The 27,659-nt window shown below is 35.6% G+C and overlaps 1 protein-coding gene across 8 annotated transcripts in view; it reads right to left on the bottom strand.

Moving 5' to 3' along the window:
- Positions 1 to 27,659, bottom strand: part of CEP128 (centrosomal protein 128) — a 353,654-nt gene that overhangs the window by 265,067 nt on the left and 60,928 nt on the right. For all 8 annotated transcript variants that reach the window (XM_045201901.2, XM_045201906.2, XM_045201904.2 and 5 more), the window contains 3 exons: positions 6,566 to 6,652; positions 5,383 to 5,457; positions 3,657 to 3,789 (listed from right to left, as the gene is read on the bottom strand). In XM_045201901.2, the coding sequence (XP_045057836.2) occupies positions 3,657 to 3,789; positions 5,383 to 5,457; positions 6,566 to 6,652 (295 nt within the window). The remainder of the gene's footprint in view (positions 1 to 3,656; positions 3,790 to 5,382; positions 5,458 to 6,565; positions 6,653 to 27,659) is intronic.

The raw sequence follows: 27,659 nt of genomic DNA on the forward strand, positions 1-27,659 counted from the left end.
AATAGGGAGGGTGGGACATGGGAGTCATGCCATTTCAAATACTGAACACTCAGCGTGATGTGGGTAGGTGTGCTTGTGAATCATCAATCGTGAAATGGGCAAACGTTTTGAAACAGTCTTCAAAAAAAAAAAATTCACACCAGCTGGTACACTGATACAGATGGGTTCCTAGAACACTCACCTAGTGGGGGTGGCCTAAACTACAAGGGGCCCGCCCTCCAGAAGACAATTCCAGGTTTTTTGGGTTCCCCCTCATAGATATTTATGAATAGCATAATGGTTATTATACAGAAGTAGTACAAAAAATAGTGATTAACTCTATCTTGGTGAGAAGCTGAGGTAGGAAAAATTGGATACTAAGCAGATTTAAATATTGGATCCAAACTTCCACCAAGCAAAGGATGCAGTGGGGTGGTATTTCAAGGAAAGGAAACAGCATAAAGCACCAAGATACAAAATTAGATTTAATGTTTAGGTGACTACAAGCACAGCGGTTTTCTGTAGCTCACACATGTGAGGGATGGAAAGAGAAGTCAGCAGGCAGAGTATGCATTGCTAGGGAGCTTAAAAATTATCCTATAGACCAGGAATTAGCAAACATTTTCTGTAATGGGTCAGAGAGTAAATATGTTAACCACAGACCACTGTCACAACTACTCAACTCTGCCATAGTACTGCAAAGTACACAGCGCATAAATGAACGGAAGTAGCAGTATTCCAATAAAGTTTATTTACAAAAGTCTGGGTTTGGCCCATGAGTCGCACTTTGCCCACTCCTACTAGGTCTACAACCTACAAATGTGCATATTTGTTTAAGTGTAAATGTATTTAATCATTTTATAAATATATGTATGCATTTTATAAATGTTTTATTTTATAAATATATATATATGTGTGTATGTGTGTGCACATATCATATATATCTCCATAGTGTATATCTATTTATATGTAGATATGTTTCATAATATGCATGTTAGTATATATGCATATATAATAACATTAGTATGAATATATACTATTCAAAATATGGAGATAATACATATGGATACATATATAAATACATATACATATACATTATGAAGTATAATACATATTTGGTATAGAGACATATAATATTTTTCTATATTTTATAATATAGATACATATAAAATATTCGCACAGCTATATGTAAATATATAGGTATATACACATACCTACATATATAGTGAAACATTAACAAAATTAAAATACTTAAAATATGAGGTGTAACACATAAACAACGTTACAAACCCTCTCCTCCCACACGCAGAGTATTTTTTCTCTTACACACCATTTTGAAGAATAGTCGCTACACACAGTAGTGGGTAGTAAAGGATGGCAGTTAAGAGCTCAAGTTCGAGGAGAAAACCATTTGGGTCTGCTACTTCCCACAAATGACCTTAGGCAAGGTACTCAATCTGTTCTTCAGACTTTTTTTAAAACATCATTAAAACAGAAACAAAAATAGCACTTTTCTCACAGAGCAGTTGCAAGAACTAAACGAGACTATGAAGAATGAGTAGCATAATGCCTTGTATGTTGTTAGAACTCAGTGACTTACAATGAGAGGTTTTAATCAGGTAAACTGAATGGTTGTGTCTTAGAAGGGCCCCAGTGGCTGCAGTATAGAGGACCGATGACAGTGGAAGTAGAACAGACAAGTTAAGAGGGTACTTTATTTGACATGAAGCATGCCTAAACTGGGGTAATAAAAAGGAGGATAGGGAAAATTCAAGAGATTTCAAGATCTATAAATAGACAGGGTATCCATACAAATTACATGGAGAGAAGAAGAAATAATTTTGAATTTTCTTTGTATTTTAGGCTTGGATATCTAGATAAAAATAATGTCATCAACTGAGATAGGAAATAGAAACAGGTTCCGAGAAAAGAATGAATTCGGATTTAACTCTGTTGACTGAGCAACCGTGAAACAGCATATAGAGATGCCCAATGAGTAACTCCATCTAGAGAACTGCAAACAGCAAAAGCAATACAATGGACAAAAGACAGTTTTTCAACAAACGGTGCTAGAACAACTGGATACCCACATGCTAAAAAAATAAATTCAGACTTAGACTTTACACCTTCCACAAAAATTAATTTGAAATGGATCACAGACCTAAATGTAAAACACAAAATTATAAAACACTTAGAAGATAGATAAAAAATTTGGGTGGCCTTCAGTTTGGCAACAACTTTTTAGATGCAATACCAAAGTCACAATCTATAAAAAATAATTGACAACTATACTTGAACAACAACAAAACAATTAAAAATAATTAAATTAAATTAAATTAAACCTGCTAAACAAAAATAATTGATAAGCTGGACTTCATTAAAAGTAAAATTTTCAGCTCTGCAAAAGACGTCAACAGAATGAAAGGACTGTGAGAAATTATTTGCAAAGACATACCTGATAAAAGATTGTTATGCAAAACATATCAAAGACTCTTAAAACTCAACAATAAAAAAACAAACATGTGAAAAAAAAAATGGGGCAAAGACCTAAACAGACACCTCACCAAAGAAGATATACAGATGGCAAATAAGCATGATAAAAGATGCTCCACATCATTCGTTATCAGGGAAATGCAAATTAAACCAACAATGAGATGCCACTACAAACCTATTGGAATGACTACAATCCAGAAAACCGAGAACAGCAAATGCTGACAAGGATGTGGAACAACAGGAACTCTCATTGCTGATAGGAATGAAAAATGGTACAGCCACTTTGATAGACAGTTCGGAAGATTCTTATAAAACTAAACATATTCCTACCATACAATTCATTAATCACACTCTTTGGTATTTATTCAAAGAAGATGACAAACACATCCACACAAAAATCTGCACATAGATGTTTGCTTTATTCATAATTTCCCAAACTTGGAAGCAACCAAGATGCCTTCAGTAGGTAAACAGATAAACTGTGGTATATTCAGACAATGTTTACAAAAGACAGAGAGAGAAACAGAGAGAGAGAGCTACCAGTCATGAAAATACATAAAGGAAACTTAAAGGTATATTATAAAGTGAAAGAAGCCAATCTGAAAGATTATATACCATAGGATTCCAACTATATGAGATTCTGAAAAGGCAGAACTATGGAGATATTAGAAACATCAGTGGTTGTCAGGTATTAAAGGGGAGAAAGAGATAAATAAGCTGAATACAAAGAATTTTCAGGGTACTGAAACTATTCTTTGATACTGTAATGGTAAATAGATGTCATTATATATTTGTCCAATCCCATAGAATGCACAAGACCAAGAGTGAACCCTAATGCAGACTATGGACTTTGGATGATATGACGCATCCATGTAGATGCATCAGTTATAACAAACATATCACTCTTCAGGGGATGTTGATAATGGAGGAGGCCAGGCATGAGGGGAGCAGAGGGTATATGGGAAATCTCTGTACGTTCTGCTCAGTATTGCTATAAACACAAAACTAAAAAATAAAGCGTGTTGTTAAAAAGTGGATGCTACATTATTAACTTGTTGGGAAACCTTGTGGTAAATCAAGAAATAGATACGACGACAAAAGCATAACATAAGGAATGCGATTCTGAAAATGGAAGTATTTAAGAAAGATCAAAATCCCTACATAGTTACAAATCAGAGTGGTACCTCTCCTAAACCTCCAGTCATTTCCTTGTTCATCCTGGTGGTTTGACTGCTGCTGGGAAATCTGAGATGCTTGATGTTGTAAACCCTTTCGATCACCTTCTGCTTTCATAAGTTGTGTACGGAGTTCTTCTACCTAAATACAGAGTGTCAAAATCAAACTTTTGTTAGGTTTAAAAGTTAAAAAAAGAATAATTGAACTCTCAAATTATTACAAATTATTGTCCTAGGGAAAATATTTACTACAAGCACAAGTTGAAGCCAAATTAATCTCTTTGACATGCCAAACCCAGTGGAATAATCTCTTGCTCCATTTCTTTATTCCTCCCATTCCTTCCACAAAGAATGAATGTTTTTTCCCCTTCTCTGTGTCTACTATGACACAGAAGTTCATCACATTAAAAAAAATCCTTTATTTGGACCTCAGTTCACTCTACTACTATCAACTGAAGCCACCTCCAATTAAGTACTATATATTTTCATATTTTTCACTTAGTTTCTTTCACGTGAACATGGCCTACTGATTGCTAAACTGAAAAAAAAATAATCATGAGTTAGCATATTTTGATGTCAAAGTACTGCTCCATATAAATAAGCAATAAACACTATTGAATACACTATAAACTTCTTGAAGTCAAGAACTATTTTATTCATCTCTGTATTTCTAGAGACTAGGAAATGCCTAGCACATACCAGGTATATCCCCACTGACCGTTAAAAAAGTTAGCAATGGCAAAAAGACTCAGCTAAGTCAGAATGACAACCTAAACACAGAAATCTCTTACTTCAAAAGATGAAATTATAAATAAAATACAAATCAGAGTTCCAAAAAAATCAGAATAAAATGAAATACAAATATAAACCACCAAAAAAGAAAGTCTGAACTCTGCCGACATTAATTCCAATAGACCACTGGCTGCAGAACAAAGTCAAGGAATATTTTCAAAGGTTTTGTAAAACAGGTGATGTGGTATATTTTCAGCACTAACTGTCAAAATGTAATACTCCTTCCAAACATCTATATGATTTCTGACATTTTAGCCTACATAACATATTATATAGTGAGTTATGCAACCCACATCTCAAACCAGAGGAAGGCACAAATGCATTTTATATTAAATACAGGCAGAGAGGCAGTTAGAAAGCCACAAGCCCCTATGCAATGTATGTAAGATGGCTATTTCAACTTGCAGAAGCACCAAATATCAGAAGCACCAAACTCCCACTGTGGGCCAATGGGCTGCAAAATATTATGCTTGAAGAAAGCCTTAGCTTTGGTTAAAAAGGGACAGGCAGCATCTCGAAAATATGAATATAAGACAATGACGCATTCCAAGTAACCTGAACGTGCAAAAGTGCGTTGTAATTTATTGTACTTCCTCCTTCCCTCTCCAGTGCCTCCTTGAAGAAAATTAAGCCCCTGGGAAAACTTTATCTTACACACCCAGTCTCACTTTTACACTGGTTATGCTAAGAGAGATAAGTCCTAAACTGGAGCCGCATCAGCAAGATACATGGTCACCGTGGAAACTGGGGCTGGTGTTTTTACTAGCTTTCTCTAAATCTTCCTGAAAGGATTTAATCTTTTACTTTTGTATGCTGATATACACTAGTTACGAAAAAATTATTCTAGACCTAGGTTTTTCCTTTCACAAAGACATTTCATAGAGAAGAAGACTCAGTCCTGACTTAATTTAAAAGCAGCTTATCAGAGCTTGCATGGACTTACTTGATGCAAAAGTGTTTCTCTGCTGCCTTCTGACTGATTCAGTAACCTCCGAGATAGCTCCAATTCCTGGGCAAGCTGGAGTTTCAACAAAGGATGAAGAAAAATGTCCAATGAGACACAAGTTAACTAAATTGTATGAGCAGAGTTGAAGAGGAGAAAAATTGAAAAGTTTTCAGAAGATAATATAAAAGGATAAATATCTTGCTATGCACACATATTAATGCTTCCATTGAAATATTGTTGACTGTATAACACAAAGTGAACCAGACCAGACTTCAAGTGGGCTGCATTCCAGTCAGCTTCAGCTCAGCTATGACCTTGTTTAAATCTCTTTTCCTTAGGCTTCCTTTCTGTTACCTCTAAAATAAGGATTTTTAAACTAAACGACCTCTGAGATTCCTTCCAGTTCTAAGTCATTTTAATCTAAATTCTAAAGCAATTTTGTCTTTAAATTAGTACCTGCAGTATCATATGAACTGAATTAGAATAAAAACTTCAAAGACCCAATGACTCAAAGTATATTTCATCCAGTTGATGAATTCACCCATTTTTGACTCAGTCCCCCTACAGCTCAGATTTGGCACCCTGAAACTTCTGGCTTTTCCCAAAACTAAAATCACCTTTCAAAGGGAAGATATTTCAGACCGTTGATAAGATTCAGGAAAATACAACAGGGCAGCTGATGGCAAGGTGCCTACTTTGAAGGGGACTGAGGCGTCACTGTCCTATGTACCCATGTCCCATTACTTGACTGGATACCTTCTGCACAGACCTCATATGTCAAAAGTCCTTGGGTATCTAATGATAACAAAGGATTTTTCCTCTAGGCTGCTAACTATGACTATCTTCTATCATGAAAACAAATATATCCAAAATGCCCAGCCTTTAAGGAACAGGTCTTTCCTAACCCCGCAGCAAAGGCAAGCTCTCCAGGTGCTCCCCTGTAAGGAACAGTAAAGGTTCACTCACCTCTACAAAAGGAGAGTGGCCAGATGAAAAGGTAGCAAATAACCTGTACATGTTTCTAAGAGCAAGCAGCAAAATGGCAGAAGCTTCAAACCCAGTGACTCCACATCAATACATAAAGGCTGCACTCTCTTCTAACAAATGGCCTCAAAGCACTCAACAAATATCACTGGCCCCAAACAGCATTGCTCTTTGAAAGATAACTTTCAAATCTTACTCGACTCTTCTCAGTTTCAGTTTGTCTTAGCTTATTTTTCACTACTCCCTCATCTTCACGTGCTTTAGCTTCTTGTTTCTTCAATGCCTAGGATGAAAGAGATGGGAAAATATGTATTATACCAAAATACATTTAAAACTAAAAGACACCACTCAGACCTACTAAGAAAAGGCTGAAGAAGATGAATACGAGTTGTACAAAATATATAAAGGAATTACAACCTGCTCACTTACTGAAACCCTAAGAACATTTCAGTTGGAATCAAATGGAAGCAACTTCCTGATCTTCCTAATCAATTTCCACTTAGTTCCCCTTAGTTTCACCTTTTTTCCCATCTTTGGGTATTTTGAAATATAATTAGAAAGTGCAGACAGCTAACAGTTTTCTTGGAAACAAGCAAAACTTACTGGCTGTTGAAATAATAGTATTTAAAAGTTATATTATCTGCTCAACTATTTAGACATAATACTAAAAACTGGCTCATTAGTTTTCCAAATTCTGAAAAAAATCTCATCAAAGTAGAAACATGCTTATTGCATCATTATTACATATATGACATTTTATCACAACATATAACTGGCTCTTCAAAACATATATCACATGGGGGAGAATATTATTTTCTATATTTTTCTCTCATTAATAAAATGGAAAAAAACTTTAAAAATACAAAGTTCAAAAGTTAACCACAAAAGTGTTTGCTTGGGTTTGTTTCTATGTTAAAATTAAACTTAAGGAAAAACGTACACTTAGAGCAATCTTTCATGACATCTAAAAGACATTCCATTTGTTCAAAAGATTTTTTGACAGTTCTAGCATTTAGATTTAGAAGGTGTGTGTGTAGAAGCCATCCAAATTGAGAAAAGCCAAATTGCTACAAGTCTTTTCCAGCAGGATCTATGGTATTCAATCAACAGAAAAGCGATTTTTAGGTAAACAACAGAACATGTTAAAAACTGTTTTGATGTAAGTATATTCAATCATACTCAATTTCATTAACTTATCCAGCAAAAAACTTCTATGTGCATTTATAACGTGCCAGGCACTGTGCTAGGGGCTACTAATATCCATGTATATAAAATAACCATGGCCCCCTGTCCATGAATTTACAGCTCCCTCTGCTATGGCTCCTACTTCCACTAATAAAAAGCAATTGAAAAAAAAGACATCACCAGCATGAAAAATAATTTTGGTTTGAGTATAGTAATATAATAAAACTTTTATAGTGTTTACCATATCCAGGCATTCTGCTTCTCCTTCAATACATTAAAGAAATACATTATATATATTGAATATAACATTTAATCTTTGTGATAATTCTGTGAGTTATTACTAAGCCCATTTCATTAAGGAGGCAATTGGGGTACCAATACTGGAGTAACTTCCCCATCCTACTAGGTCACTCACCTAGTCAGTGACAGAGACAGGACGCAGATTCGGGCTGTCTGCCTCTCCACGGGGAAATCGTAATATCAGGCTTACCGGATGGAGAGGAAGACAAAGTAACCTGATACTTGTAAATCATTAAAAGGCACAATAAAAGACAACTATAATGACTACTGAATTGTTAACACTGATAAAGTATTATAATCATAATACTTTCAGGTAGTTAAGATGCCATTTTGATATTTGTTTTTGTTCTTTATTATAGGGTAAAATTTGTAATAATATTTAATTCTATATGCATAATCTATTCAATTTTGGCTTAACTGGAAAATTCTCCAGTGAAGAAATTTTTCCATTTTACTAACTGGAATTTATCCATTTCTTCCCTTTTTTATGATTTCCAAAGCTCACATTTTTAAAATCCTATAACACTTTACATAAGAAAAACTAGAATGTTATATTAACATTTTCCAAGTGTTTGCATACATTATTTTGACTAAATGCATTAAAAATGTTTAACTCATTTATATGCGTAATTTTACTTACTTTGATAGACATTCAAAATAATCCTGGCTTATCCAGAGGCCTCCATTGCCAAAGAGCAACACAAAAGCTTTGGAGTCACTACGGTATAAGCTTCAGAGGGCCAAAACCTCGACTGTCATGATCACATTTTACTTCTAACACAGTACCAGGCACATTTAAAGTGGTAAGGATATGTTATTGAATGGATAAACATTCCTTTATATCCTCTGAATAACAATTTACTTTGTAATTGGCCAATTCTATTCATCACATACACGTAAGTTTTCCAGATTTTTTCCATCTTTATTATTGCCATATTTGCTCAAGCACCAAGATGACTTTCTGGAAAAACAATTATCATGGTGTAGTGACATTGAAAAATAAGTATTTAGGGGTTTAAGTCAAAGAGTTAATAACCTTTCACTGCTTTTACAAGTCATCATTTTAGTCTTTTCTTTAGAAAAGAAATTTTGTGAATGGGTTTATTTTAATTTGCTTATTTTTGAAATAATTCATGTTGACAGAACAGTTGTAAAAAGAGCTTAAAGTTACTATATATCCTTCATCTACTGTTTCCAAAAATTGACATCTTATGTCCACGGTATGTTTATGAAAACTAAGACATTAACACTGTTACAAAACCATTCATCTACAGTTTTTACTCAACTATCAAATGTTCTTTTTTGTACCAAAATCCAGTTCAGGGTACTATGGAGCAGATTCCAAATTGTGGAAGTTTCTCAGTCTTTCTTTGTTTTTATGATCTCAGCATTTTTGAAGAGATACTGCAGGTACCTTCAGGTCAGGTATTTGATAGAATGTCCCTCAGTTTGGGTTTGTCTGATGTCTTCTCATGATTACACAGGGTTCATAGACTTGGAATGGGGGGACACGGCAGAGATCGGAGACCTTCTCAATGTATCACACTGCAGGGCACACGACATCAGCATGACCCAGGACTGGGGATGACAACCTTGCTCACTCCATGAAGATAAGGTGGTGTCTGCAAATTTCTTTACCATAAAGTTCGTATTCTTTCCTTTCCATACACTATTGGTTTAAAAGAGAGTCAATAAGCCCAGCCCATACTCAAAGGGAAAAATTAAGCTCCACCTCCCAGAGAGAGGTTTTCAAAGAATGTGTGGCGATATGTTAAAACCACTGTAGTAACTAACAAATATTTTACTAGATTATTTTGAGGCTATGCAAGTATCATTAAAGTTTCACTCACCATTTTTAGCTCTAAGCCAGACCAGCTATAACACTATTAGTTCTTTCTGGCCCACATCTTTGTCCCCCTATCAAACCTTACAGTCTAATGTAACCTAGATTCCTAGTAAGTTAACTCACATGCCAGTGCTCACCACTAAGCACAATATTGAACCTCTTTGTATTCACCCCAAGATAACCTGCTTACACCAAAAACATTGAGTGGTCTAGGATTTACATAAGACTATACAGTTGTACACACTCATGAAACCTCCGTCAAATATTGGGTGTTCTATGAATTCGCCTAGGCAACTCCCCCAACCAGGAATTACCCTTCTTCCCTGTTTGCCTACATCCTGCCCAGCCTCATTAGTTGATTTTTTTGCAGCTTCTGGACCTTCCCCACATGCTTCTAAATCTCCCTGTCCAAATAATGCACAGCAATCTGTCCCTTCCAGTTCTCAATTTTGAATACTTACACTCATAACCATGCGCAACACTCCCCCTTGCCCCACCCTGTACAGAAAGAACCTGGCAGTTACCAAGTTCCATTTTCCTTAAAGGGCAATAAGGGAAATAATTATCTCATTCTCATACTAACAGATATTTAATCTTCATTTCTTATAATAAGTATAGATATTAATACTTGGTATTAAAAGAATAAAAATCAATAGGTTGAATTTTAATTAATCAAATTGTCTTTTCTATTTCTAGTACATGAAATTATACCCTATAAAAACATGATTCTTCTAAAAGTCAGCAATTTTTTTAAAAATCCAAATTTCCATATGTGAGCTTGCTGAATAAGAGAACCTCTATTCTCTTGGATACCTAGGAATTTGCAATAAAATTTCCTTTTCTCCTCACTATCCACCTTCAACATCTGATCAGTTATTTATAATAATGCTTATCCAAAATAATATATTTTTCTATTGTAGCTCTACTTGGTGCCTAAAATGTTGTTTAATGCTCTTCGTTTTTATTACTCCTTTCCTTCTGAGGATATGTAAGTCTTGGAAAATTCAGTCAATGAGAACTTAAATTATATCATTTTCAGTGGAGGAGCAAAAGTGATATATTGAGGATCCACCCAAAGCAAATTACTGCATTTCCACCATATCATCTAGAAATGTCATTAAGCTTGAACATTATTTCTGCTTCTTCTACACCATGAGTCAGTAAACAAGTAAACACACAAGTGATATTCTCGCCTAGAATATTGAACACACTTTCCACATTATCCAGTTTAAAATGAAAGATGAAAGAAAATCAAACTCTGCAGACTTAGTAAATATATATTAATGTACTTTAAATTTCTGAAAACCCAGATAATACTCAATGAGAAACATTTAAAAAACTAACTGAATCAAAATTAGAAGGCATTTCTTTAAACCTTCATAGTAAACTTCAACTCATTTACGACCTTTTTAAAATGTATAAGCCTGCAACAGATTTCTTTTCCATTTGACTTAGATCAAGCAACTCAGAATTATATTAAAACTGACCCAGTAAAAGCCGTCACAAAAACGGAAAACACACATGCCAATGAATTTCTATTACAGTTATTTTGCCCTTTAAGGCTTGTTTTTGGGTTTTTTTTTTTTTCATAAAAGCAGTTTAACTATAAAGTTATCATGTGCCCTACTTGAGAATTCAGACTGTCTTTTACACGCTTAAGATCATAGCAACAACACTGAGCCTTATCAGAGGGTCCAGTTAACTAGGGCAGAGTTAAATCTTTTTTTTAAAGATTGATTTATAAGCTCCTTCTTTCTCTCTGCTGCATAGAATTCCATTGTGTAAATATACCATAATTTTTGGATCCACTCGTTTGCTGATGGGCACTTAGGTTGCTTCCAGTACTTGGCTATTGTAAATTGTGCTGCTATGAACATTGGGGTGCACAGGTTCTTTTGGATTGGTGTTTCAGGGTTCTTAGGGTATAATCCCAGCAGCGGAATTGCTGGGTCAAAGGGCAGTTCCATTTTTAGTTTTCCGAGGAAATTCCATACTGTTTTCCACAGTGGCCTCACCAGTCTGCACACCCACCAAGAAGGAGCTTATATCCTTTGCAACAGCATGGATGGAACTGGAGAGCATTATGCTAAGTGAAATAAGCCAGACGGTGAGGGACAAATACCATATGATCTCACCTTTAACTGGAACATAATGAATAGAAGAAAAAAGCAAACAAAATATAACCAGAGACATTGAAGTTAAGAACAATGTAACAATGGTTAGGGGGGAGTGGGGAGGGGACAATGAGGAGAGGAGATTACAGGAACTACTATAAAGGACACATGGACAAAACCAAGGGGGAGGGTGGAGGGAGGGGAGGGAGGGGAGTTCAGCTGGGGTGAGGTGGAGGGATGGGGAGAAAAGGCACACAACTGTAATTGAATAACAATAAAAAATTAAAATTAAAATAAATAAATAAATAAAATCTTTTTTAAAAAAGATTGATTTATTTATTTACTTCTTCATTTCCTTATCTTTACAGAGAGGGGTAGGGAGGGAGAAGGAGAGGGAGATGTGCAAGATAAACATGGATTGGTTGCACCTCACACGCCCTCAACCAGGGACCTGGCCCGCAACCCAGGCATGTGCCCCGGCCGGGAATCCAACCAGTGATCTTCCAGACTGTGGAGCGATGCCCATCCCACTAAGCCGCACCAGTCAGGGCTAAATCTTTAATAACAACAATTTTTCTTCTTTTCCTCAAGTGTGCCTATTTCCATTAAAAAGACTAACACTGAGTATTGTACTACTATAGTTCTTTACAGGAAGATAATTCTGAATTCTCACAGTTACCTTTTTTTTAGTGCAGACTCTCCTTTTAGAAGAGGGGAAAAGAGAAAAGGAAAATGTTTGTAGACATCTCATCTGACCATAAAAGCTCCCACAACTTTGACAATATGCTTGTTTATCAGGAGGCTCTAAAAAAGTAACACTCAAAAATGTAGAGCAAACAGGCGATACATTAAATGGACCAGCAAGCCTGGGTAAGAATGATGGACTTGGAATGAAATAAAGGTCACATCTTAACTCTCTTCAAAGAAAAAAAAACACGAACTGTCCCGTCTCACCCGAATCACTCAGCAGAGCCGCAGTGGCATGCCTTCGGTCACAATGGTAGGGACATGGAGCTGCTTCCCTGGTAAACCAAGGTGGGTTCATACCCAATAGGTCAGTAACATTATATACTTAAAGGTACTAACTTTCAAGTCAGATTTGTTTTTCCACTAACTATAAAGAATGAAGAAGCCATGTCACTGGTAACTGGAAAAATAGTTGTTCTTACTGTACATATACTTTTTTAAAGACTTTTTTTGTAGCAGTTTTAAGTTCCCAGGGGAGTTCCCATATACACCCTGCCCCCATACCTGCATAGCCTCCCCCATTATCAACGTCCTCCAAAAGACTAGCACATTTGCTACAAATAACGAACCTACAATGACACATCATCACCGCTCAAAGCCCACAGTACATTCTATGGCTTTGTACAAACATATAATGGCATGTATCCATCATTTTTATCATACTCTAATGAATCTTCACTGCCTAAAAATCCTCTGTGCTCTCTCCCTATCCATTCCTCTCCTTCCTACCCCAACTCCTGGCAATCATTGATCTTTTTATTGCCTCCATAGTTTTCCAGAATGACATACAGTGAGAATCATACAGCACGTGGTCTCTTCAGATTGCCTTCTATCACTTAGTAATATGCCTTTAAGGTGCCCCTATGTCTCCTTATGACTTCATTGCTCATTTGACTATATTTTTATAATTAAATTCTTCATGTAGGTACAGAATAAAAGTCAGCAAAAATATTTGTCAAGATATAATATTTTGATCCAAATTAGACCACACCAGCCATAAACAGAAGGTATTAGTTATTTGTATTTATGTATATTGAACATTTTAAATATATTTAAGGATATTTGTTATATTTTAAATTCAGATAAAATGTTATTAATTACTTAGTATGTATAAAACACTATAATGAGAACCTGACTTAACTGGAATTTTTTTAAAAGATGGAAATCTGGTGTCCATTTCCAAAATTCTCTCTTGGTAACCTAAATCACAGCTCTAAAACCATCAAACATCAATAGAATAGTTATTTTGAAAAGGAATGTATACACATAATACAGCAGGATTTTATTTCTTATAACCTATACTGTTCATTTAAATGAACATAGATTTTATTTCTGTCAAGTTCTAAATTTCTTAATTTTGTTTTTTCCTAAATCGCATTAGAGATTCCTCCCACATGAGAACTAGCTAAAGTCATGGAAAAGTTTAGCCTTTAAGTTCATCCAGTTGGGGACTATCAGTGCCAACAAAAACCAAACCAAAACAAAACAAGTTTCTTTTCAAGGCAGAAAACAATGCATTCGTATTCTAAATCCCTGAACCAATATCTAATTCAAAAATGGCTAGATGGATTTTGCTTAAGTTGTTCAAAGAAATTTCTTTTTCAGCCGTAATCAGGGAACACAAATTGCATACCAATATCTACAACTAAAAAAAACCCAACTTTAATATGTGAAACTAGAATTACATGACAGTGGCCCTAAGAGGATCCAATAGTGATCAGCACTATTAAGACACCATACAGATTTTCAGGACACCAAAATAGGAGAGAAATTCTAAAAAGCTGCTGCCAGCTGAACCGTGTGTATTTTCCAGGTGGAAGGGGTAAGCACAGTGAGTTGTCACAAGAAACAACCATTCCTGTTTTTCAAAGGCTAGAGTAATTATCAAGAAGGGGTAGTTAAGTAAGATTTATCAGTTGTTAAGGACAATGGCATTATTTTTTATGGTAATTGTAATCCTTAATAATGTTCTTTAAAGGTACCTGAGGTTTGAAACATAAAACTCAAAGCTTCTCTTTGGGAATGGCCTAGATGTCTATTTGTGTGTGGGAGCGTTCTTATGATAAGGTGTTTATTACTTCAAGAATTCAAAGAGCTCTTATAGGAATTATCATGGTAGGATACGTGGGCACTCATTGTTGACCTATTTTCCCCAATGAATAACAAGCAAAGTGACTGGTTTCACTACATCTATATTTATGGAGGCTGACTGGGTAAGGCACCCTGTGCCAATGAAGCCAACCAAGGTCATGGGTTCAATTACCATGAGAGCCAATACCCTTTATTCTGTTTCATGGTAATAGGCTTTATTCTAAAACCTTAGCCAAAGGCCACATGGAAGACTAGGCCAGAGACCATGGATGAATCAGCAAACCCACTACCATGACTATAAAAATAACTCAGAAGTAAAACCCCTATTGATTAGTGTCAGAATTTCATTCTTCAAATGTCAGTAAATTTGCCAGTCGGCAAAACAAAACCTTAATTATTGCCTATAAAGTTGGTATGCTGAAAAGACATACAAGTCTTTGACTGATTTAATTCAAAAGCAACAATGGTAATGAGTATTATTCCCTAAAATGCCATTGCTTTTACTGGAACGGAGTTTATTTTTATGCAATCTTTTACTTAATAAAATCTTGCAAGTAAAGTTAAATGTGAGCCCAACAAGTGCACTTTCCAGGATTTCCTTCAAAATCAAAAAGCCAATGCTCTTAGTGGAGGGTCTGTTTTTATCTGAGTAGTTTCCACTCAAAAAAGACACTATCAGTTTTATTAGAAATCCCAGAGCAAAATGATACTTTATTTGACTTTCTAAATGCAGAACCACTGAGTCAGAATTGTTGACAAACAGAAGATGATAGATAATTATGGAAATTTAATTTAGAACTTCTCAAGTTTTTATAGATATTTGAGCAGAATGCCCTATAAATATACAACATCTTTCATTGTTCAGAGTTAGAGGATGTTATTTTATGCCTGTGGATTTGTTTTGGGTTTGTTTGGGTTTTTTTTACTGTTTTCTAATCAAAATAAAACGGTATCAAGTCAATGAATAAGTCTATCTGTAGCAGAGTGGTCTTTGTTTGCACAACATTACTATGCACTCAGTAGTTGCCCAATAAATATTAATTGATAATGATGGAAGAAGGCTTTACAAACAGATGCTCCAGGATAAATTCACTGAAAATGTAGATAGAAACATTCTATTCTAAGAAAAGCATGAAGTAGAAATTAAACAAGTTCTGCACTCAGAAAACCTCAGCCTGTTGTCAGACAGCTGTTCAGTCAAGGAGAGCACATTTTTCATCATCATCACAGCATTAACGACATTAAATGTGTATCTTCATATGGCACTACACAAAGGGACTAATGCAGACTTAGCTAGCCTTATTTATTATAATTTACAATGCTAATATTGGTGAGAACAAAGTACACATAACAAATAAATGTGATTAAACAACACTTTGAGATCTAGTCATACAGTAAGGACATAATATATATGTCATACTTAAATGCAACTCACAGGAGCAATAAGAGTATTTATGAAGTAAACTCAATTATTTTCAAATAGAATTTGAGGTGCTTTACAAGAACACCTATACATATGCTTAAGGGTAGGTAAAATAAAGAAAGGAGTCACAGGTCTTATCAGAGAGGACAAGTAATGACTCTTCAAGAACCTAGAGAGCAAACAATCAGAACAAAACTGTGGGGGAGGGGGACAAAAAATTGTACAAGGACTAGCTTCAATGAAGCTAGGAACAAGAAAGCTACAAGCAAAATGATCGACCCAGGAACACATCCTGAAAAATACAATATTCAAAAACACTCAAACAATAAGAAAATATAAGTTAGTATACATGAGAGAATTTCGGAGAATGAGGGTTGAAATGGGGAGGTGAAAGTGTAGAAAGTACACTACAAGCATTTAATAATTAATTGCCTTAAATAATATTTTCTTAATAAAGTAAAAAGACTAAGAAGACATGACAAAGTGTCTGTTTATAAATGAGATTATAAGAAGTTCAGATTAATTTACATTTACACATCATCTCATAAAAACTGCACCCTTCCAAGGAATCCGAAGGCCTTAACTTGCAAGCTAACTGTCAACACGTTACTTCTACCATGTAGAGTATATTGCTAAACTGTCAACTTTTCTTTTACTAATATGTAATAGTAGGATCCTGAAATATATTATCAAAATGGAATATTCTTTAATCCAGTTAGCTATTACTCTCAGTATTTCCCAATACAAGAAAGGTAGCATGGGCCCTGGCTGGTGTAGCTCAGTGGATTGAGTGAAGGCCTCCGAACCAAAGGGTCACTGGTTTAATTCCCAGTCAGGGCACATGCCTGGGTTGCGGGCCAGGTCCCCAGCTTGGGTCACGTGAGGGACAACCACACATTGATGTTTCTCTCCCTCTCTTTCTCCTTCCCTTCCCCTCTCTCTAAAAAACAAATAAATAAAATCTTAAAAGAAAAAAAGAAAAGAATTCTTAAAAGAAGAAAGATAGCATGGCTTATGGATTCTGTGTCTGTGATACCAATGAACCATACAGAGGGTATGCTCCATGAAAGGAAATTCAAGAATCATTAGAAGGCTAAAAGAGACAAAATCCAAGATGCCTTCCAACTTCTCTTGCATAAGAAGTTTGGTGAAAAAATTATTTTCCACAGAAAGAATATTAAAAGTGTTTTAGTGTCACCTGAAAAGATCAAAGCCTAATAAAATAGACTGTAAGTTAAATAAGGGGAAGTGCCAGGTACAGACACTGGAGGCAAAGAGGAAAATCAAGAAAAAGACTAAGAAGAAAACTAAAAAACATGATATGTCAAGAAACTACACATTTCAAGCTGTGCCAAACAATGCTCAACCAGCTTTGAGAGACAAATCCCATAATAGCCAGTCGTTCTTCTCCATCTGTTTCCTTTTCATCGGCATGTTGACATTGATGGTTTTTCCACAACCTTTCAGAAAACAGTGTTTATCTTATCCTTGCAAAAAAAAATAAAATAATTTGTCCACAGGTAACAAACATATAAAAGCAATGATTAGTGTGATATAAAATAAGACAAAGAGCAATGTTGTGAACCAAAAGTATAGTGAATCAGAAATTAAATAAGCATTTCAGCCATAGATTGGTAAAGTGCTAATCACATAGCAATAAGCAATGGTGTAGAATCACATTCATAAAAGAATGCCTAAAATTATGTGAAAACCCAAAGACTCAGCAAAAATGCCACCCCTCCCACCAACATTTTCCCAAAGGGACAAAAACGGGTAACTCTCTCTCCCTGGGGTTAGTCTGGACCTATGCAAAGCTGAGATAGCACCTTACCAAATTACAGAGACTTTTTTTAAATTTTTTAATTGTTCAATTACAGTTGTCCCAATTTTTCCCCCCGTTGCTCTCCCCTGCCCCACCCCTCCTCCCTCAGTCAGTTCCCACCCTGTTGTCCATTACCATGGGTCCTTTATACATGTTCCTTACTAGACCCTTTATTTCCTTAACTCAACTAGGAGCCTCTAAAGGCCAAGACAGCATTTTACGTATCACTAAATCCCTAGACCCCAGAACAGCACTTGGCACATAGTAGATACATGAGTATTGGTCGAATGATATTTTACTATGTGTAGTACTGACTACATAGTATGTAACATTCATTCATTCCTTCCTTCAAGAAACACCTATGGGACCTTACTCCAGACTAGCCACTGCTCTAGGTGCTGCAGACACAGCAATGAACAAAACAGACTAAGTGTTAGCCTCCATAAAGCCAGCAGATGACAGGTAATGAAAAGCATAATAAAGAAAAAATACAGCAGTGTGAGGGGCTCAGGCATGAAGGAGAGGTACTTTATCCAGGGCAGTTTTCAAGACCTTTTTGAAGTAGAGCTCTGAATCACATGAGGGCATAAGCAATGCAACTGCTTTCAGAATTGACAACGCCTGGCCCTCCGAAAGGAACATGCAAATGTCCAGTCGCAGGAAGGTGCCTGACATGTCTAAGAAAAAGCACGAAGGCCATGTGGTTGGCCTAGAGTGGGCAAGAGGAAGAACGATAAAAAGATGGGGTATGTAGGGACTACCTCAGAGGGGCCTTGTAGGCTGAGGACTTCAGATTTCATTCTGAATGTGGTAGAAGAGGAGGAAGGGGGAGGGAAAGGAGAGGATGGGAGAAGGGTAACGAGAAGGGGAAGAGAACATTTAAGGGTTTTGAAGAAAGATGTAGCATTATCTGATTCTGTAGGTAAAGTCTATAAGGAGGTAGGAATAAAAACAAGGAGGCTAGTATAGTAGCCCAGATAGGAGACATTAACAGCAAGATCACAAATGGGAACAGTGGTGATAGAAGGGAAGGGTAGTGACCAATTCAGAAAATATGTCTGGAATAGAGCTGTCAAAATGTAATGATGGACTGGATGTGGAGTATGGGAGAAACAGAGAAGTCAAGGACATAAAGGAAACATGAATATTTCAAAACAAAATTAGAATTATTTTATCAAGATGAATATCCACATTTGTAAGAAGAAATGAATCATAGGAGCTACTTATTGGGATGAGCCACGCACAGGGCTGCGTGTGCACACGCACACGAGATTCAGCACTTTCTGTACTAGTTCACAGGTCAGGAGGAGGAAGGACAGGAAATGGAGCACCAGGGACCAGGTCTACCCAGGCTCTGTGGCTTTGAATCCACAGCATCACTCTCATTTCCATCCAAGATTAAGACTGGCTAGCAAAGCCACAGGATCTCAATCTCAGATAATAAACACGAGACTGTATAACGTTTTCTCACAGCCCTACAGGGCCCATTAAATAACTGTAATAAAGTTATAGCTATAATTTGATCATAATATGATGAAACATCAGAAAAAGATGTTAGAAAAATCTAAGTTTATCATGCCTTGAGAAATAATTAATGCCACAGATTCAATATTTAAATTTAAAAAAGGGGATACAGTGTACAGAATAGAAATGTAAATTAACTAGAAATGCAATGAGCCCTAATAGAGTTTTTCTATCACGCGAATCGTAGCGGCTGTCTTAGTACGCAACCCTCACTGTGTCATAATTTAGTTTTCTACAATGGAGAGCAGCCCTGTCCCAAACTGAAAATTCCGAACAGATATAATCAAATAATTAAGTTTTTTTCAGTTGCAATGTTTGTGCCAAGTATACTTTCAGGAATCCCTAAGAGTGAGGTATATATACTATAAAGAATCATTTTTCAACAAAGTTTCACAACTTTAATAAAACTTGCCTGCTGGGTCACAATTGATGGTTCCATACTGACGACTAGTGGTCAAAAACCTGTAGTGATTCCCTATTAAGTATCCTAAGACTTGTATCATCTAAATTTGAAACAAGTCATGGAAACTATGTGAAAAACCTAAGTTAAAAGACTTTTTTCTTACTAACATTCTGAAAATTACCATAGAAACAGCTTTATCTGCAATCTTTTAAAAAGTCTTTCCTGTCCATTACTTGCAGTGTCCCCAAACCAAAGTCAATCAGTATTTGTGCCGATTGCCCCATGAAGAGTCAGTTTATTGGCATACATGTGGCAGAATTACCATTCTTTCCAAAATCCATAATTAATATGTCAAAGAGTCTTACTTCTAGAATTCATGTATCTGAGCTGTTCTATTCTACTTTTTTCTAACTTTGTCTATTAGACACTAATTTATAAGAAATCCAGCAGTCTTAAGTACTCAATATAATTTGAAAAACAGTAAACTACTATATCAAAATGCTGCTTTTATAAAGCTGAAATATTTAAAATTTAATGGTGATTGTCTGAATTCTTGAAAAATGTGGGATTTTGGTTAAATCATTTAAATTACTACATATTAAACTTCAAAGAAGTTAAAATTAGTTACCTTCACTTCCTTCTCTGCAAGAATAAGAGCAGAATAATACAACAATGTGTACAAACCTTTCAGAGAAAAATATTTTTTTAACCAAAAAAGTTATATTCAGCTAAATGGTCACTCACATGTGAAGCTAACATTCATTCCTTCCACAACTATTCCCGGAACGCCTGCTAAGTGATGAACAAGGCACTACATGCCCCAGAAACAGGTGTGATGAACCAAGTTCCTGCCAGTGGAGTTCATACCGTAGTGAGGAAGACATACAGTAAGATAAGTAAACAAACAATTATAGGTGGCACCATAAAGAAGATTAATATGATATGACAGAAAACAGAGGGGCAGAAAGGGGCTATTTTAGAAAAGGGGGGGCATGGAGTTTCTCTCTGAAGAGGTGGCAATTAAGGCTGAAGGATGAGAAGGGATAAGATTTGCTGAGACTTAGAAATGTCCCAATAGGACACTGGGAGGAAATCACTGTGGCTAGAAGCACAGATTTCTTAGAATAATTTGTAGTTAAATATGTAATGTTGAAATTTTAGAATAGCCATTTAAAGAATGGAAATATAATCTACAGACTCAAAGCCAGCAGTGAATATAAAAATAAATATACGACACACTTCAATCCAGTATTAAACAAGAAAAAAAGGAGAAGAAACAAATTAAAGGAAAAGATCTTTAAAAAATAAAAGGACAAAAAACACTTCCATATGTATCAATAATGATAAGTATAAAGTCACTAACACAGCAATTAAAAGACAATTCATCAGATGAGATTGTTTTTAAGTCCAGCTATAAGATGTGTATAAGAAACATGCAAAATTAAAACTATAGAGGAAAGATTAAAATAAAGAGGAAAAATCATATGCCATGAAAACAGCAATTCAAAGAATGCTAATATCCAGACAAACACTAATTAATAATTTAAAAACTAACTGACCAATAAGTAATTATATCCATGAAACCACAGTCACAAAAGAGATAAAGCAAAACTGACAAAAACCACAGGGATAATTGATAATCCTTTTCATAATGGGAGGCTTTAGACTGACATATTTAATAAGAATGCAGAAGAACAGAACAAAATTAACAAAAGTGACTTACTAAATGTATATGCTTGTGCTACATATGTGTGTCAGACATACATAAAACTTTACACCCAAAAGAACAGAAAATACATTTAAATATTTTACTCAGAGAATACGACAAAAAAATGTTGATGGTACTAGGTCAAAACGAAAGTTTCAATAAAGTTTAAAGGAATTAAATTTACAATAAATAATAGAGTGTAAAAATATATAAACACACATTCTTGAAAATTCCAAAAGGCACCCTAAATAAGTCTCGAGTTATAGGAAATCATGAGAGAAATCATACAAGATTTAGAAATAAACTACCATAAAAGAATACCATGTAAATATATGGTAATTTGGTGATAAAATTACAGTGTTAAGTTTAAAAAAACAGAAAAATCAATCCTCTAACTTGCAAGTCTAAAAAGTAAGAGTAATCCTAAAATTTTCTTAAAAGGGTAAAAAAATAATAAATTTAAAAGACATTGATGAAGAAATAAACAAAAATAGTCAAAACAAAAACTAATAAAATAATCATATGTCTAGCAAGACAAATTTTAAAAGGGGAAAATAACTAAATAATACTAAAGGAAAAGGCTACAACTTCAGAAAAAAGACTGAAAATAATAAAGCAGGGCTATGATTGCTTCTTTAAATTCATTTCAAAACACAGGCAAAATGGATAAGCTATAGAATCATGAATAATTGTCCAACTAGACTAAAAAATAAAAGGACATAAAACCAAAACAGACTGAAGAAACTGAAAACCCTACAGCCACCAGAAAGATAACAGGTACAAATGATTTTATGGGTGAGTTTTAGCAAACATTCATATAATAGACAATCCCTCTGTTAGAGCCAGAGAATAGAAAAAGAAGTAATCTACCTAAATCATTTTATGAGATTAATGTAGCCTTGCTTACAAAAGCAAAAAGAACAGTGCAAAGAAAATTATCAAATAATTTCAATAATAAGAATAAATACAAAAATCCTAAACACTACCAAATTGTTTCAGCAATTCATAAAAAAAATGCATCTAACTAAATACTGGGTTGGCCAAAACGTTCACTTGGTTTTTCACGTACAATAGCTCTAGTAGTGCTTAGTTGCCTTTAACTTCATTCAAAACAGTTTTGTTATGTTGCATTGTGACAGCCATCATACCAGCATGCATTAAAAGAAAAAGTTTCAAAATTGGTGAATTTTAGTGTAGCCATTTTAACACTGAAGATGGAAGAAGATATGTAACATTTTTGCCATATTATTTCAAGAAAGGTAAACACACAACTGAAACATAAAAAAAGATTTGTGCAGTATATGGAGAAGGCGCTGTGTCTGATCAAACATGTCAAAAATGGCTTGTGAAGTTTCTTGGTACTACTGTCATTTTGGCCAACTAATTCTTTTTTTTTCTTTTTTATTGTTATTCAATTACAGTTGTCAGCATTTTCTCCCCATCCCTCCTCCCCACCCCAGCCAAACCCACCTCCCTCCCCCACTTCCACGCCCCCCCTTGATTTTGTCCATGTGTCCTTTATAGTTGTTCCTGTAAACCCCTCTCCCCACTGTCCCCTCCCCACTCCCCTCTGGCTATTGTTAGATTGTTCTTAACTTCAATGTCTCTGGTTATATTTTGTTTGCTTTTTTCTCTTGTTGATTATGTTCCAGTTAAAGGTGAGATCACATGGTATTTGTCCCTCACCACCTGGCTTATTTCACTTAGCATAATGCTCTCCAGTTCCATCCATGCTGTTGCAAAGGGTATACGCTCCTTCTTTCTCTCTGCTGTGCAGAATTCCATTGTGTAAATGTACCATAGTTTTTGGATCCACTCATTTGCTGATGGGCACTTCGGGTTGCTTCCAGTACTTGACTATTGTAAATTGTGCTGCTATGAACATTGGGGTGCATAGGTTCTTTTGGATTGGTGTTTCAGGGTTCTTCGGGTATAATCCCAGCAGTGGAATTGCTGGGTCAAAAGGCAGGTCCATTTTTAGTTTTATGAGGAAATTCCATACTGTTTTCCACAGTTGGCCAACTAATTCTTTGCTGTGGGCTCTCTTATGCTTTGGAAAAAGTTTAGCAGCACCCCTGGTCCCTACCCACTGGAAGCCAATAGCAGGATATAGCAGACATACTCAAACTATCCAAATTAATAAAGTTAGTTGTGAAAATGAAAAATATGTCTTTTATTTTACAGAAAAAAAACCTAACAGACTTTTTGGCCAACCCAATAAGTTCTCAGGAATGCAAGGAGAGCTCAACATCTATTAATAGAGTCTACCACATTTAAATATTAAGAGAGAAAACAACGAGAATATTTGATACATCTCACAACACATACATAATTTTTTTTTAAGAAAAGAAAAAAAACCCTCTCTGGCAACCAAGGAACAGAACGCAATGTTGTTAATTTAATTAAAAAATAGCACTCAAAACCAGGAGCAAATACCATGCTTTAAAATCATCCCTATAAATACAGAATGAAACAAAGATTCATGCTACATATCTTTGCTTTTTATTCAACATTGCAGTTGAGTTTCTAGCCAGTGCAATAAAACAACAAAAAGAATTATAAAGAGACTAAATTTCCTTTAATTTCAAATGATATTATCTACTCAGTAGATTAATATATCAGTAAATCTAATAAATCATAAGGATTAATAAAATCATTGAGCAAAGCTGTTCTATACAAGAGCCACATGTAAAACCAGTTACACTCCTATACACTACAAATAACCAATTACAGATGCAAATCTTTAAAAGAAGAAAAGAAAAAGAAAGAAAATATCCCATTCACAAAACAAAGAAAAACCATAAGGTGTCTAGGAATAAGTCCAGCAAAAGAAGTATAAGACCTTTATATGGACAATTATAAAACATTATTGAAAACATTATAAAACATGTTCCCTTCAAATTGATCTATATTTAGTATAATTACAATCAAAATGCCAGCAAGACTTTTCATGAAACATGACAGGAGATTTTCATTATCACTCACCAAAATAAAAGCCATAGTAATTGAGACAAAAAACAATAACACTTCATAACTAGACTAAGAGATCGATAGCAAAGCATGGAGCCCCAGACAGACAGATACCACAGGAAACTAGATACATAACCGAAGTGGCATTTGAATCAGAGGGAAAAAAAAAAACAAACTATTCAAAAATGATGCTGAGGTAACAGTTTTGTCATATAAAAAGACAACTTAGATTCTGTCCTCCTTCTATTAAAAAAATGAAATTCCTGGGGAAGCACAAATAATCCAGTATTTTAAAGTGAGCAGATAACCAGATGGTCTACTCAGGCACAAATGCAAACTGCTGCAAACACAAGAAAACATGCTCGAATTCACCAACAGGGAACGCAAATGAGTTAACATGTTATGCTCATCACCCCAGCAAAAATAAAAAGAATTATAATGACTACTACTGGTAGAAACATGGGCAGGGGGGTGCCATTCTCAACCACTTTGCCAACAGAAATGTGAAGAGTGAGAACCTTTGGAAAAATAACCTGGTAACCTCTATTATAATAAGATTCATCCATGGTAATAAAGAAATAAGTAGGAACCATGATCAGCTAGTTGGAGAAATTCCCAGAAAGTATTGGTCAGAGAAGAGAACAAGATGCACAAATATACATTATCCTACTTTATTAAAATAAAGCACACCAAAAAAAAAAACCCCCCTATATATGCAAAGTGTGCGTACTCTATATACTCATAGATCTGTCCAGGATAATTAAGAGCACAAAGAAAAATACAAAGGAGTATAGCCCAGGCTATTCACTCTGGTTTATTTTTTTAGGAGGTAGGGGGAGTGTTTGATGAGGAGAGAGCAAGGGGAGAGAGGCAGGAAAAAAAATGAGCCAAGTAAAGAATAAGGCTACACTAAAAAAAGAGAATGTTTGTATGATCATTTGTGACATGATCACATTTAGTTCTGTGTTTATTTAAAATATGTGTTAATAAATACTTTTTATAATAAATATTTAATAAAAGTGTTAAAAGAGTTATATAAGAAATAAAACTAAACCTTGGATCAAAACAATGTATTAATATAGTTACTACTTAATGCATTAAACAAATATTAAGTGCAAATTATGTTAAATGCTCAAAACAAGTATAATTAAAAGAGGCAACACATCAATGAATGGTAATTAACAGTAATAATCTAGGACAAAAAAACTTCATACAATTATCACTTTGTAGAAACTGGACAGTGAGGAGGAAAAAGCCATCTTTTATGCAAGAGAAGGAGAAAAGTCATCAATGGGATTAGGGTTTTTTAAAAGAATAAAAAGTGTTGCTCAAAATAAGGCTCAGATTTATCCTACACACACAGCTTCACCCATGAAGAACAAACTCTAGAGCAAGTTTCCAAATTCCCCTTGTTGCACACGTCCTCCTTCAGAGTAGTACCTGTGTGGTTGTCCAACTGGGACACTCAGTGCCGTCAGCGCCTTGGCACTCAGGGCCCTATGCCCGTCACCCTGCCTGGGTTACACTCTGCCTGCCGCACACCTGGACACCTGGGCCTGATGAAAGACTGAATTCTAGAGCTCATTCCCCTGGACTGGGGAAACGAGGTGCTCCTGTGAGCTTTCCTTGTGCTTTCCACAGAACTTCTATTGGATTTTTAAACGCTCATTTACTTGTAAATTCCACCTGTCTATTCTCAAAGCCCAGGGAGGCTATTGGGATGGTAATTGTGAGGGTAATTTAACAGGCATTTATATAAAATATATCAAATAATATCATGGGGTAAGGGAGGCTTTTGCTATGAAATACTGGTAAATATGTGCAAATATGTAGGGACAACCACAAAAAAGAGGGCATGGACTAGGGCAGGGGTGTCAAATTCATTTTCACTGGGGGCCACATCAGCTTTGAGGGTGCCTTCAAAGGGCCGAATGTAATTTTAGGACTGCATAAATGTAACTGCTCCTTAACTATTAAGCGAGAGCTCAGCACTGCTGCTGGGTAGAAACAAGGTGCTGCCCGGATAAAACAAGGTGGAGGGCCGGATTCGGCCCACGGGCCTTGTGTTTGCCACCTGTGGACTGCGGGCACAAGAAGAGGAGGGTAACGTGAACGCCCAAGTAGAAGCCTTCCAATTCATCGCTGGAAAGGTAAGTGCAGTGGAGTTCAAAATCTTTGTCTCCAAATTGAGTAGGATAACCACCAAAGGACATGCAGGAGAAGGTAATGGGACCACCTTAGAACATTTGTCAGAGTATGTTTTCCTCTGATTTGACACCGAAGTCTCAAGGAGACGCTAACACGCTAACACTATTAGAAAGACATCAGGAAAACACTCTTGGCTTCCTTGGAAACTTCTCTCCCTTAATGAGTCCAAACTAAATACATTAACAATAGTGCCCAAGGCTTTTCTTACATGAAGTGTCCATGTTAACCAGTGTCTCTGGAGCCACAGTTACATTTCTGAGAAGGAATGAATAGCTACTTCTTTATTAGGTTTTTCATAATTTGTACAGATGCCACAAGATGAAGAAAAAGAAGCCAATATCAATTACTTTAACTTTTCTACATATAGCCTTATTTTATTGATGAAGCTTACAAAATCTAGTTTTCCAGACTGAAAAACCACTGAGCTGAGCTCCCACCCCACACCGACTTCCTCACCTAATCTTCACCATCTTCCATTAACACTCTATGACTCGCCTGCCTCATAGACTGTTCCATGGAGCACCTTTAAACTTTAAGGCATCTCAGTCTCCCAGGTCATACACAATATTCCTAATGGGGGTAGGCAAGGGAACTGGCCTTTTAATAGGCTATCACATGTTCTGAAAAGCATATACAAATATACACCCAGCATTTATCTCCTGTTTTTCATTTTAAGTAATTCAATTGACGATGAAGAAATAACATTCAATTTACAAGAAACAACTAGTGAAAACCAAGTCAGAAATTTCCAAATGCCACAGTCAAGAGTTAGAAATATTATCTAGGATTCTATGTGGATTTTGCACCTGCAAGTGTTCTGACTTGAGATTACAGTTGAAATACCTCTTTCATGATCCTAGTAACCACCATTTCTACCAATCCACTATATTTAACTAATCAAGGATACCTTACTATTATGTATCTGATCAAAGAGGTCTGTGTTACGATA

This window comes from Desmodus rotundus, chromosome 7 (genome assembly GCF_022682495.2).
Source record: "Desmodus rotundus isolate HL8 chromosome 7, HLdesRot8A.1, whole genome shotgun sequence".
NCBI lineage: Eukaryota > Metazoa > Chordata > Mammalia > Chiroptera > Phyllostomidae > Desmodus > Desmodus rotundus.